The 16,936-nt window shown below is 34.6% G+C and overlaps 1 protein-coding gene across 1 annotated transcript in view; it reads right to left on the bottom strand.

Annotated features, from left to right (window-relative positions):
- VPS13B (vacuolar protein sorting 13 homolog B) overlaps positions 1-16,936 on the bottom strand; it is a 610,900-nt gene that overhangs the window by 242,087 nt on the left and 351,877 nt on the right. Inside the window, exons 31-33 of the mRNA XM_081111114.1 lie at positions 11,943-12,146; positions 5,630-5,756; positions 2,273-2,416 (exon numbers count right to left, since the gene is read on the bottom strand). Of these exons, the coding sequence (XP_080967240.1) occupies positions 2,273-2,416; positions 5,630-5,756; positions 11,943-12,146 (475 nt within the window). The remainder of the gene's footprint in view (positions 1-2,272; positions 2,417-5,629; positions 5,757-11,942; positions 12,147-16,936) is intronic.

The raw sequence follows: 16,936 nt of genomic DNA, 5'->3' as shown, positions 1-16,936 counted from the left end.
TGATTTTAGAGAGAGGGGAAGGAAGAGGGAGGAGAGAGAAACACCAATGTGGGAGAAAAACATCATTTGGCCGCCTCCTGCATGCACACCCATGAAGGATGAAACCTGCAACCTGGGTATGTGCCCTGACCGGAAATTAAACCCATGACTTTTTGGTGCATAGGATGATGCTCCAACCCACTAAGCGACCCAGCCAGGACTCAAAAAGAATTCTTTAAAATTAGAGTAGTGTGGTTGTTTTAAAGGTCACCAGGTCTTTCAAAATATATTGTATTCTACGTAGCAAAAACATCTTTATGTTCTTTAACTATCGGAGGTGGGTTGTGCTAAATGATTTATGAATAGAAAAATATTTTTCTATTTCACTGAAGGTCTTCTTTTTAAAAAAAAAAACTAATTTCAAAGAGAGGGAGAGAGAGAGAGAAAAAAAAAAAAAAAACAAGGATGGGAGACAATCACAGATCAGCTGTCTCTTGCACACCCCCTACTGGTGATCACTCCCAAAACTAGGGCATGTGCCCTGACCAGGAACCCAATGGTGTCCTCCTGGTTCATAGGTTGATGCTTGACCACTGAGCCACACGGGCCGGGCTGAAGGTCTTTTTTCATATTAAAATTTTCACAGACATATCCCACTGAGGCTGGGGACAGGACCAATTGTTCTCCTCATTAGAGTCTATAGTTATTTTCTTTTAAATTGTGGTAAAATACATATAAAATAGAATTTACTATCTTAACCACTTTTCAGTGTATTGTCTGAACTTTTAACGTTATCTCCAAGAAGGAGCAAAGGACCATAGACACATTTTTAAAATAGCAAAAACAACACCTCGTTCATTTATGGAACTATGAGGGACCATTCAACATTCAGCTAAGGGTTGTTAACTAATCTGAGTGTCCCTTTATACTGAAATTAGATACTACTAATAATAGGCATTAGAAGTAGCTAGGTAAATAGTTAAGGATCAATTTGCTAAGTTGTGTAAATTCCTTAAACACATCAGAAATTAACAGAATGTAAAATACTATTTCCTAGCCAGCTTGCTTCAAGCACTTCATCAAAAATGCCAGGGGGAAATATTTTCTGCTCTACTTATTTTCATGTCATATTATTATACTCTTATTTAAAAAGACTTGTTTAAAAAGATAATAAGCAAATAGAATTCACAGGTGGTAAAAATGATCTAGTTGGAGAATATCCATCTATGAAAGTTAAAAGTTTTATCATTAAAAAAAAATTTAGTAAAGAAGATTGAGAATCGAATGTAACAATTATGGTACAAGAACTGCGGCAGAAAGGAAGGAGCACAGACTTAAAAGACCTAAATAAAATCTCGGATCCGCCACTCACTGCCGTATGCGTGACATCAGTAGGCTACGCCCCATCTCTGAGCCCCAAGATGCTGATCTGTGAAGTGGTGATAGCGCCCCCTCTCCCTCAGAGGGTGGCTGGGGTAACATGCTTGGAGACACACGAGTCAACGCACATGGAAACACCTGGCACGCTGCCTAGCATCAAGTGGCTCTCAGGGAATACCTTTTCCTTCACTCCCTCCTGAATAAATAGAATTTAGAGCCTTGTGCATAACTCCCGACAAAAAGAATGACTTTTTCATAGATAAACAGTTTCTTCACTTGAGTTTTTATAGACGATTTACTCTAAGCACAGATATGATCATAGAAGTATGGAAACAAAAGCAAAGAAAGACTATCTTGAGAAGCATCTAACAAGCAGCTTTCTTTGTTTCATGGGACATGCTTTGTGGTTACAATGCAGGCTTCCAGTGAACACCAGATCAGAATTAACATTCTAGGCAGACATTCAACTTTTATGATTGTGTCCGTTCTTCACTGAGCCTGGGAAACGAACACTGTAGAAGTTATTTATTGAAGATATTCCCATAGTACTCCTACACAGTTCATTTCCAAAAGAGGCCTTATCCCTTTAATGTATCTGAGTAAGTAAAAAACTACACCATGGTTTCTTGCATTGTACTTTCAAAACTGCAACAGGGTAATAAAATCATGTTTTTAACAGAGGCTTTCTGAAGCGAGGCCACAGCAATTTTGCAAAGATGCATGATAAATTATAGGAAAGGAGACCAAACAAATTTCAAAAGTAAAGAATACCAATCCAAAATGATTTATGACCACCTTTTGAATAAAATTAAGTATAGAATAATTAGCAGAAAGCATTTAATTTAGTTTTCCTATTATGAATGTAAAGTTGGCACAAATGCAGTAGGCCTAATCAAAATCAGGTAATAGTTACCTCTGTGGCCTTGCTTGATGGTTCCAGTCCAGTCATATTTGCTACTATTAACTGATGTAAGAGTTGAACTTGAGCCACACTCAGGAAGAAATCCAGGTTTGTGGTTATATTCACTTCCAAGGAATGGCCACACACTAAAATCTCCTGAAGGAAAAAAAGGTTGAATACAGATAAAGAAACATGATAGCCATTAGATGATAATTCATCATTCTTACTTATTTGACCTTTACTACACTGATGAATTCTCATGGGACCCAAGTTCATTTGTTAATGAGAATAGCAGAAATGGTGAGCCCAGGCACTCGACACAGTTTAATGGATTAATTTAATAAACATTTATAAGGGCCTGCTATGCGTCAGGCTGTGTGCTAGTTATAGCACAACAAACTAACAGTAAGAATTTTTCACTATTTCATATACATTTGGCATTTTCATCTCATATCTCATTGTTTCAGTAAGTGATGCTGGAGGACGTTAGCATAGTCTTGTTCATTCATTCAAACCAACAAATATTTACTCAGCACCTCCTAATTACCATGCACTATAATGGAGTGGTAGGAATATCACAAAGAATAAGGTTGACCTTGAGGGGCAACCTGCTCTTGAGGAGGTTACAATCTGGCTGAGCAGACAGATGTAAACAGGCAATTGTAGGCAGGCAATTACAATCACAAGTGGTATGGTCTGAGTACTCTCCAAAGGATACATTCCAAATGATTTATAACAAAACACAGTGCTGAAGCCAAAAACAGCTAGACTAATTAATTTAACTTCAAACTGCTAAAATCTTGGCAGCGTTAGGTAGATGTCCACTACTTGACTGGTGCTGCTCTGCATAACTGAGTCACTTGAACATTCTTTGCTGGAAAACCATTCAGAGAAGGAAAACAGAAATGAAAAACGACCCAGAAGCTTCACTTAATAAGCAGAAGTCCTGCCTCTGGTCATGAAGTGCATGTGGGCAATGTTCAAAAGCTTGGAAACATCCACAAACTTTCTCCATTAGTATCATCCAAGGGAATGGATTTAAGGAGACTTATGACTGGTCCAAATACAAACTAAACAGCTTAGAGCAGGTTTCAATAAAGTCATAAAGAACGGCATGTCGAAAATGATTATCCCCCCCTTTTTTTTGGTTAAAAAACCTTTTCCTTACAAGTACCTTGTGTTTACTCATTATAGTTAGAATTCTTATTTTATTCCTCAGGTAATGATGAATAGGAATATATTCATGTATTTTAAAGCAATTGTGTTACTAAGTAACTGTAAGATATTAGATTTAATTTTTATATAACTTCTGTGAATATATAAGACACTATATCTAACCTAACTTTCTGTATAGGGCTATTATAAATATCAAATAAGATAACATATACAAAAATATTGTTTATAAAAAATTCAGGGAAAGAATGGAAAGTTATAGTAGTGTCAATTACTATATTTAATTTGTACCTAATTTCTCTGAACTTTTCATAATAACTGCCTTTAAGTGATCGCAAAATTTATGAAGTTTTCAGTATAACAAATTTCTATGAAGAACCTTGTTTTCTATTTTTTATGGTTGACATTCAGTATTATTTTGTATTAGCTTTAGGCATACTGCACAGTAGTCAGGTAATTTTATACTTCACAAAGTGCTCTCCCCAATATTTCCAGTACGCACCTGGCACCACACATAGACAATATTATAGTTATATTGACTATATTCCCTGTACTTTAGATCCCTGTGACTATTTTGTAACTACCAATTTATAGTTCTTAATCCTTTAGCCTTTTTTACCCAGTCCCTCAACCCTCTTCCCTCTGGCAACCATTAGTTCTCTGTATATATCAAATCTGTTTAAATTTTGTTTGTTCATTTATTTTGTTCTTCAGATTCCACACGTTAGTGAAATCATATAGTATTTGGCCTTTTCTAACTGACTTATTTCACTTAACATAATACTATCCAGGTCCCTCCATGCTGTCTCAAAGGGTAAGAGATCCTTCTTTTTTATTGCTGCATAGTATTCCAATGTGTAAATGTACCACAGCTCTTTTATCCATCCGTCTCCTGATGGACACTTAGGCTGCTTCCAAAATTTGGCTATTGAAAATAATGCTGTAAAGAACATGGGGACACATACATTCTTTTGAATTAGTGTTTTGGTTTTCTCTGGATATATACCCAGAAGTCATTCACTGAGTCATAAGGCAGTTCAGGTTTTAATATTTTGAGGAAACTCCATACTGCACCAATCTGCATTCCCACCAACAGTGCATGAGGGTTCCCTTGCTAAGAGAAATGTCAGAGAGTTTACTACCTATGTTTTCTTCTGCGATTTTTATGGTTTCACAACTGACGTTTAACTCTTTAATCCATTTTGAGTTTTATTTTATGTATGGTATAATTTGGTCATCTAGTTTCTTTTTTTTCATGGATCTGTCTAATTTTCCCGACACCATTTATTGAAAGACTGTCTTTATCCCACTGTATGTTCTTGCCTCCTGTGTCAAGTATTAATTGACTATAAACGGGTGGGTTTATTTCTGTGCTCTTATTCTATTCATTGATCAATATGCCTGGTATGGTGCCAATATCATGCTGTTTTGATTACTATGGCCTTATAGTATACTTTGATGTCAAGTAGTATGATACCTCCAACTTTGTTCTTCTTTCTCAAGATTCCTGTGGCTATTCGGGGGTCTTTTGTGGTTCCATGTAAATTTTCGGAATTTTTGTACTATTAAGAGCTTTTTAAAGTTATGATGAACCACATTATTATTACATTTCTGCTCTAGGCATGGAGTCACTGATACACAGTGATCAGACTTGAAACTGGACCCACCAATAATTGGCTAACACGGATCAAGTCAAGTAACCTAATCTCTTTTGCTGTTTCCTCCTTCATAAAACATGGCTACTAATAATATCTATCTCAGAAGGATGTTGTGAAGACTATGTAAGGTAATCCAATTGAGAACTCTAAATTATCTGTCAGTAATATTGGTGCTTTCATTAGAAAGAGGTTGTAATGGTTGTGTATAGTCTGAAGCCAGACCATTTGGGTGCATAGCATGCTTGCCATTTACTACTTGTGAACATTTGGACAAGTTATTTGGATTAGTTTTTTATGCTTCAGTTTTCCCATCTGTAAAATGAGGGCAATAGAAGCAAATATAATTATTATGAGGAATGAACGAGTTATTACATACAATAAGTGAACAGTACTAGAAAGTGCTCAGTAATAGCCGCAACAGTAACTTATTAACAAGCTAATTTAATATTCTGTGCTCTGAAAATATGAAAACCCCTAACATACAAAGAGGAGCTGCTCCATTATTTAGACTAAAATGAGACCTAAATTATGCTCTGACCTCAGTGTGCATATTTTCTGGAGAAATTATTTTGGTGAAAATGATGGCAGGTGCTCCAGTTATTCGGACAGAAAAATCTGTTAAAATGGGAGTCATAATTGCTCTTCTTTCTTGATGCCGCCGTATGCTAAAAAATAAAGAACAGAATTATTAGCCATTGCATTATTTTTCAAGAATAAGTTCCATTAAATTTGTACAAGTCTTTGAACTACAACATGTATGACAAAATCACATTATTTTGGGAGTGCCTCTTTATATATTTTATAGTCACAGTTCTGTAACTTCAGCACTTAACTTCAGATTTATAAAGGATATAAAAACCATTGAGATATTCAGATGTAGTCATTTAATATTAGTTGCAGCCTAATACTTTTCAAAAAATTACTTTGTTTTTAATTCCGCTTATTTTTACAAATAGCTTAGTATCTTTTTTGTTACCAATACTCTGTTTTGTGATAATTTTTAATTCCCTATATTTTATATTACTGACCTTCTAGTTGACAACTGTCCTCTTAACAATCTCACTAGGTTCCCAAGTATATCCTCTTAATCTTTGACCTCTTTTTTTAGCTCTAAGAGTCCTCTGTTCATTGATTATTACTGCCTTTAAAGCATGTGGAATGGCACTTCTGACTTTGATACTAAATGCTGCTTCACAACGAAACTGTATGTAGAGTAAGGAGCATTATTAGCCCCATATTACCTCTAAGGAAGGAGGTTCAGGAACAAAGATTACACAGTTGGGCAATGGAGGGAACTTGATACCAGAGCAGTACTTGGCCTCTGTTTTAATTCTTCTTTGTATATTTTCACTTTTCATCAGTTATTTAGTATGACATTTCTACTCTACATTAAAAATTGCTAATAATTTCAAAGGAAGTATTGCAAATGTGGTAGAGGATGAAATTAGAAAACCTTATTAAGAAACCAAAGCTTGTGCTAGTACAGATCTTCAGGTCTACTATTCACATTCTTAGTTTCCACTTTATGAAATAATACAATATGTCTTACTAGCAAGCCATGCCCCCAAAGTTCCAAGGAACCATTAATTTAAACTTCCTCATAAATGCATTCCTATTATTCCTTTATATTATAAAATGATAAAGTTGAGATCAGTGACTGACATGTTATCTCATGAAAAGGTCAGAGAAACTCAAGTCTTTCCACTTGCTTTTCCAGCGGAGTCTTGAGGTTACTAGTATCTCTTGTTGAATTTCGCAATGGGCAGAGCTTTATATGGTGTCTGCCAGAAAAGAAAATTGGATCATCTGGTTCTGTGGCACATACATATTGGATTTTAAGAAAGTCAATTTTAAAGAATTAAGAGATCTGGTGAATAGAGGGTAACAGGAAGAAGTATTAAAATCTGTGAATACAGAGAAAAGGCTGAGATCCTGAGAGAAACCATAATTATAGCCTAATAGCTCAAATTCCATAAAGTGACCAATGTGAGAAGCATGTACCATGGTGATGTACTCTCATAGGGGAGTGCTAATATATACCTTTATTAAAAATACCTTAAAGTAGGAAATATGGCAAGGAACCAAATAAAAGCAAACATTACCTAAAGTACTAATGAAAAAAAGCACTTTTCTGTATCATAACTTTTTCTCCATTATATGATGAATTAAATCAATTATACAACCTTTAAAAGACCTATGACCTTGGAAATAAAAAGAAAAGCTTAAAAGGGCAACAGTCCTATAAAACTATAACTTTTTTGGTACACAGTGATAACTTTTGTGTTATTTTCTGTTCAGTATTTGAGGTAATAATACACATTTTAAAAATCATCTTTTTCAGATTCAAATATTTTCACGGATGAATTTTAAAGAAAAAAGCAACACAAAAATAACTACAACAAGAATTAAATTTTACTACCATTTTACCAGATAATAGTCTAGGCTTAAAATAACAAAAGAGAAGCAAAACTCAAAATACTAACTGACATTTTTAATGACTTCAAGGTCTTAACCACTTTCAGTAAACCAAGGGAATAGATTTTTAATGGCCATATTGAGACCTCAGGCTAATTCTCGCATCCCTGATAGGCAGGACTTTGAAATAAGCTGGCTATCTGCACCTGGGGCCCTTAAGGGCCAGAAAAATATCTACCATCAGAAACGGGGACGAATGAGGAAGTTTGCCTCTTTTGGCAAGAGAACTTGTTGAAAAAAAAAACAACAGATATCTCCCTAGAAAATATAGGAAATAATGAGTGATCCTTCAACGATGTTTCATAGATCTAATTTATATTACCTATGTTGGTCCAAAAATACCTATTCGGAGTAATTTATATAAAAGTGGCAACACAACTCTGATAATCCTGAGCATCTATCAGAAATAGAACATTTCCTCAAACTGACAAAAAGCGTTCTCAGGGACAAAGACCAGTGAAGATAAGTTCCTAATCACAGATTATCTTTTATGCCCCACAAAAAATTATTCCTTATTAGTAAGAGGGAGAAGTCAACCACATCATCATATTCATTGCTGAGAACTTCTGATAATGTTATTACCACATAGGGACAACAAAATATAGGATGGAATAAAAACATGAATAAAAAAGGCAAAACTGATTTGAAAAACAAGTAAAACAATATAGTAATTAAAATTAAATATATAATAGATGAATAGTTCTTCAGATTTGCTTAAGGAAAGTTACTAGTAAAAGAGGTAAGTCTGACATATTTAATTGCCTTTCCAAAATGAGAGAATAGAAAGAAAGAAAAGGTGATAATATTAAAGAAATAATGACTGAGAATTTTTCAGAACTGATGAAATATAGGGATAAACAAATTTAGGAAGCACGATTCCTGGTTCAGATAAATATCATAAAATCCACAATTAGACACATCTTGCTGAAACAGCTACGCACTTATGATAAATAAAATATACTAAAATAAGCTAGAGAAGAGATTGAAAAGAAATATTTCTCTGATATACTCTAATATGACAATGACTTAATATATCTTTACATTGTCCATAGAAACAAAGAAACAGTACAGTGGTTTGTACTATCATCGAACATAGAGGGTTAAGCCCACAGAAACTTACAAAACCCTCTTTGAGGACAAAAAACATTGACAATCATAAGGTGCAAATCAAATAACAGGGAGTAATCATATGTGTTAACAAAAGCCATTCTGTTAAGCTTTGGGGGAAGCAGATTGCAAGTAAGGAAAAGTATGGTTTCTGAGAGTGTTACTAATCAAGAAGGCATAATGATAAGCCACATGCACTCATGAAAATATGTTTTTAGGAAGTCAGTGGTCATTTTTTGGGGCTCAGCATATTTATATTAAGGTTCTTCTGCCCACCGTACATTTGGGTCTGACTTTATGGGTAATATTCAAGCAGTTTAAGAACCCTACTTCAAAAATCACATAATATGAAAGACTAGGAAAAACATTACTAAGGCTTCCAACATATTACACCAAAAATACAGAATAAAAAATGACAAACAGCACATTTGAAAGCAAAAATTAATAAATAAATAAAAATCCCTCTTTAAAAAAATAATACAATTCAAGTAGGCCTTTAATCAATAATGTATGGGACTTAGACTAACATATAATTCTGCTTAGGTATTAGTTTGATATTTTCACAAATTAATAAGACAAAAGTGATGGGTTTGGCCCAGGCCAGGTAGCTCAGTTGGTTAGAGTGTCCTCCCGATTACACCAAGGTTGCGGGTGGGTGAGGTCCCTAGTCAGGGCATATACAAGAATCAACCAATGAATGCATAAATAAGTGGAACAACAAATTGATGTTTCTCTCCCTCTCCCTCCCGCCCCCCCCCTCCTTCCTCTCTCTAAAATCAATCAATAAATTTTTTTTTGAAAAGAGAAGAAAAAAAAGGTAATGGTTTTCAGGTTAAATAGTAAGAACAAAGAAAATGCTTTTATGCCACATTCTGTTAATGATTTCAGGTACAATTCCTGAAGGAGTTCATACATGATTAATCACAAATCAAATAGGCAAGGGCTCCTGTGAACATTTGGGTAATAAATTTATTTCAAAAAATAAAAATAAGAGATCAAAGACAAATGAAATAGTCACAATCTCTCAGAATTAAGCCAACAATATATGCTTCAGGGACTTTAATGTCAACACAAGTCCAATGTTATCAATCCTGTGAAGCATAGGATGACTGAGTTTAGGAATGTGTCAAGTTCAAATTCAACTTGCTAAAAGCAAGCATAGTAACAATGATTTAAAAATATCCTATGTAGGGGGGAGGTAGGAAAGGCCTACAGAGTAGAATATGTAATTGATACCTGTGTATCAAAATATTTAAACAAATGAATATGTTGAAACTATTTCTCTGACAATAAAGTTTGAAAGAAAAATTACACAGGGAAATCAAACACAGGTAGAATGATAGGGACAAATAAAAAGTGTTGTGATAAAAACTAAATGATTTATTTTTTTAAGTATAGTTATAACTAAGTTTATTCAAATTAAATCTTTAAATAATATAAACAGGAAAATTATATTAACATTAATTTAGAGAATTAAGGCTTACAGGCATTTGAACAAAATTACAAAATAAACTTTCCATCCCCCATTGCCACACACCCAGAGGACTAATCACCATGTGAAACAGCAATAGTGATTTGAATGTGTAACCTGCATATGGCAGACATCAGTATAGGTTGTTTTAGTTCTCAACACTTCATTTCCTCGTATTATAAAATAAGCCCAGATGTAGTAAAAATGGTTGCTAACAGAAAAAGGTGAAAAAAAGTGATTAACAATGAACTTTAGCATTAAGTGTAAGGGGTCAGAGCATTGAGAAAAAGAAAAGTAGTTGATTTTTACTAAGAGGAAGCAAACCAGGGTTCTACACTTAGCTCTATTTTAAGTGCTATTGTACAAGCCAAGAAACCTCCTCACTTATGGTGGTTTTATTCTGTAACAAATTGCTAATAAGAATGGTTTGAAGTTCAGAGAGAAGTTTGTATGGGATTTGGAAGATGTAAAGGAAATGGTAGCCAATATACCCTTAAAGTCACGCTGTTTTAAATGTGTGAGATTCTGATGCGGAGGTGCTGACAGGTTCTAGCTTATCTCCACTCTTCCTGGCTTTGTAATGAGCTTTTTTTCCTGACCTACCAGGTAGTAGTTGGTTTTAAGGAAACCACTTATTTTGTCTAGGCCTTAGTTACTTCATGCATAATTAGGGAAAACAGTTCTTACCTCTAACATTATTGTGAAATTAGGTAAAGTGATAAGCATTATATAATCTACTAGTGGCCCTCTGCATGAATCTGTGCGCAAGTAGCTCACTGCCGCTTGCCTCAGCTGGCCGCCCCGCCCACCACCGCTCTCTGCAGCAGGCTAGCCTCGCCCTCCTGCTGATCGATTGTTATGCAACATGGCGTAACGACCATTTGCATATTACCTCTTTATTATATAGGATTATTGATGTTATCACTATTATTAATGCCAAGACTTGGATAAATATAGTTTTGGTGTTAAAGGAACAGAAACCCAAAGCAATCACCATTGCAAAAGGCATACAACAAAGTCTACACACAGTGCTTTAAAGAAATCCAATTAACAAATCAACATGGTATGTTATCAGCAACAGATGTTATTGAATCATATAAATTAAAAATAAAAACAGTGAAACATAACTAACACTTTCTTACATCATAAAAACCATTTACAACAGACAATGTGTACTTTTTACAATATAAAAGTATCTTTAATGACCAGTACCTTCTTTCAAGAAAACGATTCTGTCCTTCTGATGAGAGCCTCAAATAGCCCAAGTAAGGTGGCAGTGGTTCTACAAATCTTACAGCTTACATTCAGGACTAATTCCATTTTACATTCTTCTGTGAACATACCTGCCTTTGGTTAAAATGAACTTTAAATAACCAACCAGTGTCATTTTTGCTTTTCTCCTCTTATTATTATGTGTGCTGCCAAAGCAAGCACTTCTCTTATTATTACAAGCAGAAAGCAGACACTTAAAACAAAATCTGACCTTGAATACAATGGATTTCAAGGGAAAATGTGAATGTAACCTTAGCCTGAAGTGGAGCCTTTCAGCAAATAGCAAGGTTTAAAAAAATGCTAACACAATCTTAAATTTGCAATAATTACAGTGTAATAATAGGACTAGTAGATTTCCAGTAAAATCATGAAATTCAATTACAAAATGTATTTATGTTTGTCATGCAGTGCAGAAGTAATACTAAAACCTTCAGGTTGGGCATGCTAACGATTGTATCACCAACTGATCTGGCAAGGAAATACACAAAGTGCGGCAAGTTTCTCCATCACCTCCATCACCTCCTACCTGCTGGCCATATTCCATTCCAGGGCTGGGTTCTGAGAATTTCTTTCGCTCTCTGTTAGCACCCCTCCTGTGCCAGTTTCCTTCTCTGGTTTTAGTTGATCCCATTGCGCAGTACCAATATTGATAGACTGCAGGTCTATTTGGTATTGTCTATCTTCAATTTCCGATCCAGGGTCACGAAGAATTCCTAAGTTCAAGGCTCTTCTGTAAAGGCAGTGGAAAAAACGTACATAGGTAATGTCAATTTTCTATGATTACTTTGTTCACTAACATAGTATTATCATTATTTTTCCCCCTTTGTGTTACTGATGCATACACTGGGTTAATCAAATCTATGAGGCATGTATTGAAAAGTTACCACAAATTATAACTTGAAAATGTATCCAAAAACCTATCACTTACTGTAACTTACTTAATAAGGAGTTAGTTATTCCTAGCTCTGTACTTATTTTCCTAAGAACTTTCACACACATGATTTCAATCCAGGAGATGCTGAGGTTCTATTATCATCTCCATTCTTATTAAAGAGAAAGTAATTCACAGAGGTTCACTTAGCCAAAGTGACCCAGATAGTAGGTGGCAGTTTTGTGACTCAAAATACAAGTTTTCTGACTCAAAAGCAAGTCTCCTTTCCAATGCTATCATGTACCTTCCTCAGCCTTTTGATGTCTTGTTAGGAAGAGTCTTGGAGCCTTGCCGCTTGCCTTTGATACTTTATATACCCAATTGTCATACAGATAAATTGTTAAAAACACTACACTGTTTACTGATGTAGAAACACTGAGAGGCTGGCCCATATAGAGTTGGGACTTTGATCTTATTGGACCCAATGCTCAGCGAAGAAATAAAATTACCAGTGGCTTAAAGCTAAATTAGAGGAAGGAAATGGTTAAATTTTTCATGAAGGTTTTAGAATGAAAATAGCAAGGCAGTATGGTAGGGCGGGAAGGTTTAGGAGCCAGATCAACCTAACTTTATGGGAGTTTTCGAACTGTTTAATTTTGTAGGCTCACAAATACTTCAATATGAGTTATCTAAAGGAAAGTAATATTTGGGCTCCAAGAAAATGTCAACCAGTAAAAAGAACCCTGAAATCACATAGTGAATGAAAATAGTTTTACTAATATAGATACGTTAAAAACCTACAAATGCGTGTTTATAAAAAATACAATTAAATGAATTACATCAATTGAACACTAATAAAACTAATTCAGGGGATGAGAAAGTTGAGTCCTAGTGTGAAAATTTCAGAAAGAAGGTAAAAATATGATTAAGATGATGCCTTGGCTAAGTAAGTAGTGTGGGTCTGACCATGCCAGGAAGTTGGTCAAATATTGATCACTGATTTTAAGACAGGGGGTGTCTAGGCCATTTGCCCAGGAGTGGAGAAGGCATGCATTGGACCAAACAGGATGAGGGCTGAGGCTAATGAATTCAAGTGAAGAGCGGAGCAGGGAGAAGACTGAATTAAATGAGCAGGCAGATCATGTGGGGAGATAACAGAAGAGAGTTACAATAAAGAAACAGGGAAACAGGCATTGGTCAAGAAGCCAGAGCAGGAACTAGAGAAACAAAAATGGATGCATTTTCCTTATTCCTAAGATAACAGGCAAACGTGGCTCTAACTCAGAAACATTCCAATCTAGAAATGGGCATGCAATGAAAAGTGGCCTAAAGTTTTACATGAACACAATAACTGCGTTAGAAATAGGGCTCATAACCCTGTCTGTGCTCCTAAGGTCTCTCTACATAAAGCAGTACAATAACATCACAGTGATTTGTCAGTCTTCTCCAATATATCATAATCAATAAATGCTGTTTCAATTCAGTGATTTTAACGGACACAAATCTTTACATATCTCAAGTGAAGAAGCTAATCTGTCCATGGCAATAGAAAGCACATAGTCTTTAAACAGGAAACTTTTGATTCAGTTCCACATACATTCTAAGTTATCTTGGGCACTCGGTGGCCTAACCTATTTCCATAGATTGTTTTCCCCATATAAAATTTGCATTTACTTATTTTACTCTCTAGATAGTGCTTCTTACAATGTAAATAAATTCCTTAAACATATTTGAAGGTGAACTACTTTAAGAATCCTTGAAAAAAGTATTTTTGAAAATACAATTAGTGCTATATTAGCACCAATTAGTGCTATAATAAAAGACAAAGCAACCTAGTCCAGCATTAACATCAGGCTTTCTGTTTTCCTGGGCACATGGAGAAATGGCATAATCAGAAGTTTACAACCACAAAAACACTGAGTGTCATCAGTGGTTTTCATTTAGGCTTCAAATTCCCCATATTTTGTCTTGGCCATATTCCTCCCGTCATCCATCTGTGGAAAACATGACTTTCCACAGGTTCTTTTTCCCAATGGAAAAATATATATATTGAGCAATAGCCAGATACTTCTAACCATGCTAATTGAAAATTTTCAAACTGTCTAAGAATCAAGATTGGAGAGTTTTTCTCTTTCTCTTTGCTTTTGAAATTAAGTTATATATTTGTCCTTTTAAGCTGATTTGAAAGTTCAGAGAAATATATAGTGTTTGGGTGTGTAAATCCAACTTAAGAGTTAATTGTGAAACCATTTAAATGCAAGTTGCGGAGAATGGGTAAGCAAAAGTGTGAACTTGGTTCTCACTTTCCATTGGCCATAAGCTTATAGAAATTAACTTTTCTGGGCTTGAGTTATTTCAATATTAAGACTAATATAGAGATAAATAAAATATATACCTGAAAACTAAACTATTCCTAAGAGGTCCATTATAAACTTTATGAACATTCTTTGAGTATATTATCTTTAAAAGTTCTGAATAAATAGCATATCTAAGCATCAATTAATCATAGATAAAAAGGCACCAAGATATAATAAAGTCAACTTTTCTAATTATGAAAAAACTACAATGAAACCGATAAAGATAAGTGTTCTTTAATATTTCCAGGGTCAACTGTTTCCAAAGTATGGATTATTAGAAACCCTGAATGAACCTTCTTCTGAAACAAGTAAAATGCTAAAAACAATTTAAAGTATCACTTTAAATACATCTCAGAGCTGGCAACAATGATCAGAAGCTGTAAAATCCCTCCAAAAGAGTGAACCAGCAACACTAATAATAACGAAGCGCCCAAAGCCAGCTTTCTGCTCTGATAACTGTGCAGAAAGAGATAAAACTCAAGGCCCACCCAAGGTGATAAATCTACTTAACAGGAGACCTTGCTTATAAAGCTGGTGTCACGAAGGACGACATCACCATGAAAAAATAGATTAAAAACAGCCCTCCTAGGAAGTCTTTTGGTGATAGAACAGTTCTGTACGTTCATTGTATTGGTGGCTGCCTGACTCTACATATGTGACAAAATGCACAGAACTATGCACACGTACACAGAAATGAGTGAACATAAAACCGGTGAAATCTGAATATGGTTGTGGTGGATCAGACTGATGCAAAATTCCTGGTTTTGATACTGTACTATGGTAAAGCAAGAAGTTATGCAAGATCTGAAACAATAAAACTACTAGAAAAAAAACATAAGGGTATGCTCCTTAGCATCGTTTTGTTAATGAATTTTTGGATGTGACACCAAAGGCAGAGGCAAAAATAAAAAAATAAACAAGTAGAACTACATCAAGGTAAAATGCTTCTGCAAAGCAAAGGAAATCGTCAACAAAATGAAAAGGCAACCTTTGGAATGGGAGTAAATATTTGCAAACCATATATCCAAAATACAGAAGAAATTCATACAATTCAATATTAAAAAGAAAATAACCCAATTAAACATGGGCAAAGGATTTGAATACACATTTTCCCAAAGATATACAAATGTTCAACGGGTACATGAAAAGGTGCTCAGTATCTCAAACCACCAGGAAAATTAAAATTAAAACCACAATGAGACATCACCTTACACCTACTAGGATGCCTACTAGCAAAAAGACAATGGATATCAAATGGTGGTGGGATGTGGAGGAAAGGGAACCCTTGTACACTGTTGGTGAGAATGTACACTGATACAGCCACTTTGGAGAACAGTATGGAGATTCCTCAAGAAATTGAAAATGAACTACCATCTGAAACTATCCTACTCCTGGGTATATCTCCAGAGGAAATGAAATAATTATCTAGAAGAGACATCTGCATTCCCATGTTCATAGTAGCATTATTCACAATAACCAAGATATGGAGTTAAAGTTAGAATGTAAAATAAGATCAGAAAAATTTGGACAAATAACTTATAAAAAGAATGAATCCACATATAACTATAATCACAGTAAACACAAATGATTTAAACTTCCCAGTTAAAAAATAGAGCTGTCAGATTGGATTTAACAAATCACAGTTTTATTCTGTGTGGGGTTTTTTTTTTAATGAAATATACCTAAAACATAAGTGCACAAGAAGACTAAGTGTCAAAAAGAAGAAAATTTATACCAGGGAAACAGAAGCCAAAAGAGAGCTCTAGTAATTATATTAACATTTGACAAAACAGACTTTAAGGGGAAAAATTATTAAAAATGCAATTACTACCTGAATATAAAAGATCCAATTTGCCTGAAAGTTAAGACAATTCTAAACTTATTTGTGATAATATAAACTCAAAACATAAAAGAGGCCACTTTGCTATACTCGAAACTGGTACAGAAGAGTACTGAATAAAAACTGTGGTTTAAAAATGAAAAAAAAACACACAAAAAACATATGAAAGAGAAACTGACAGATCTACAAGGAGAAATTAAGACATATATCAAACATGGTAGAAAATTTCAGCCCACTTAACTCAGAATGGATCAATTAAGCACATTAAAAAAACAACAACTAAGAATACATAAAATTTAAAAAAGTAATTATGATGAAGTGGACATTTATAAAATACAGTATTCAAAAACTGGGGAATATACATTTTTCACAAGCACACAGAAACATCTATAAAAACCAATAAACCACCTGATTGGCAATAAAGTTAGCCTCAACACATTTCAGGGAATTAG

The sequence above is a fragment of the Myotis nattereri genome (assembly GCF_964212035.1).
Source record: "Myotis nattereri genome assembly, chromosome: 17".
Classification (NCBI taxonomy): domain Eukaryota; kingdom Metazoa; phylum Chordata; class Mammalia; order Chiroptera; family Vespertilionidae; genus Myotis; species Myotis nattereri.
Note: the sequence above shows the minus strand (reverse complement) of the source record. Positions and strands in the feature narration are given on the sequence as shown.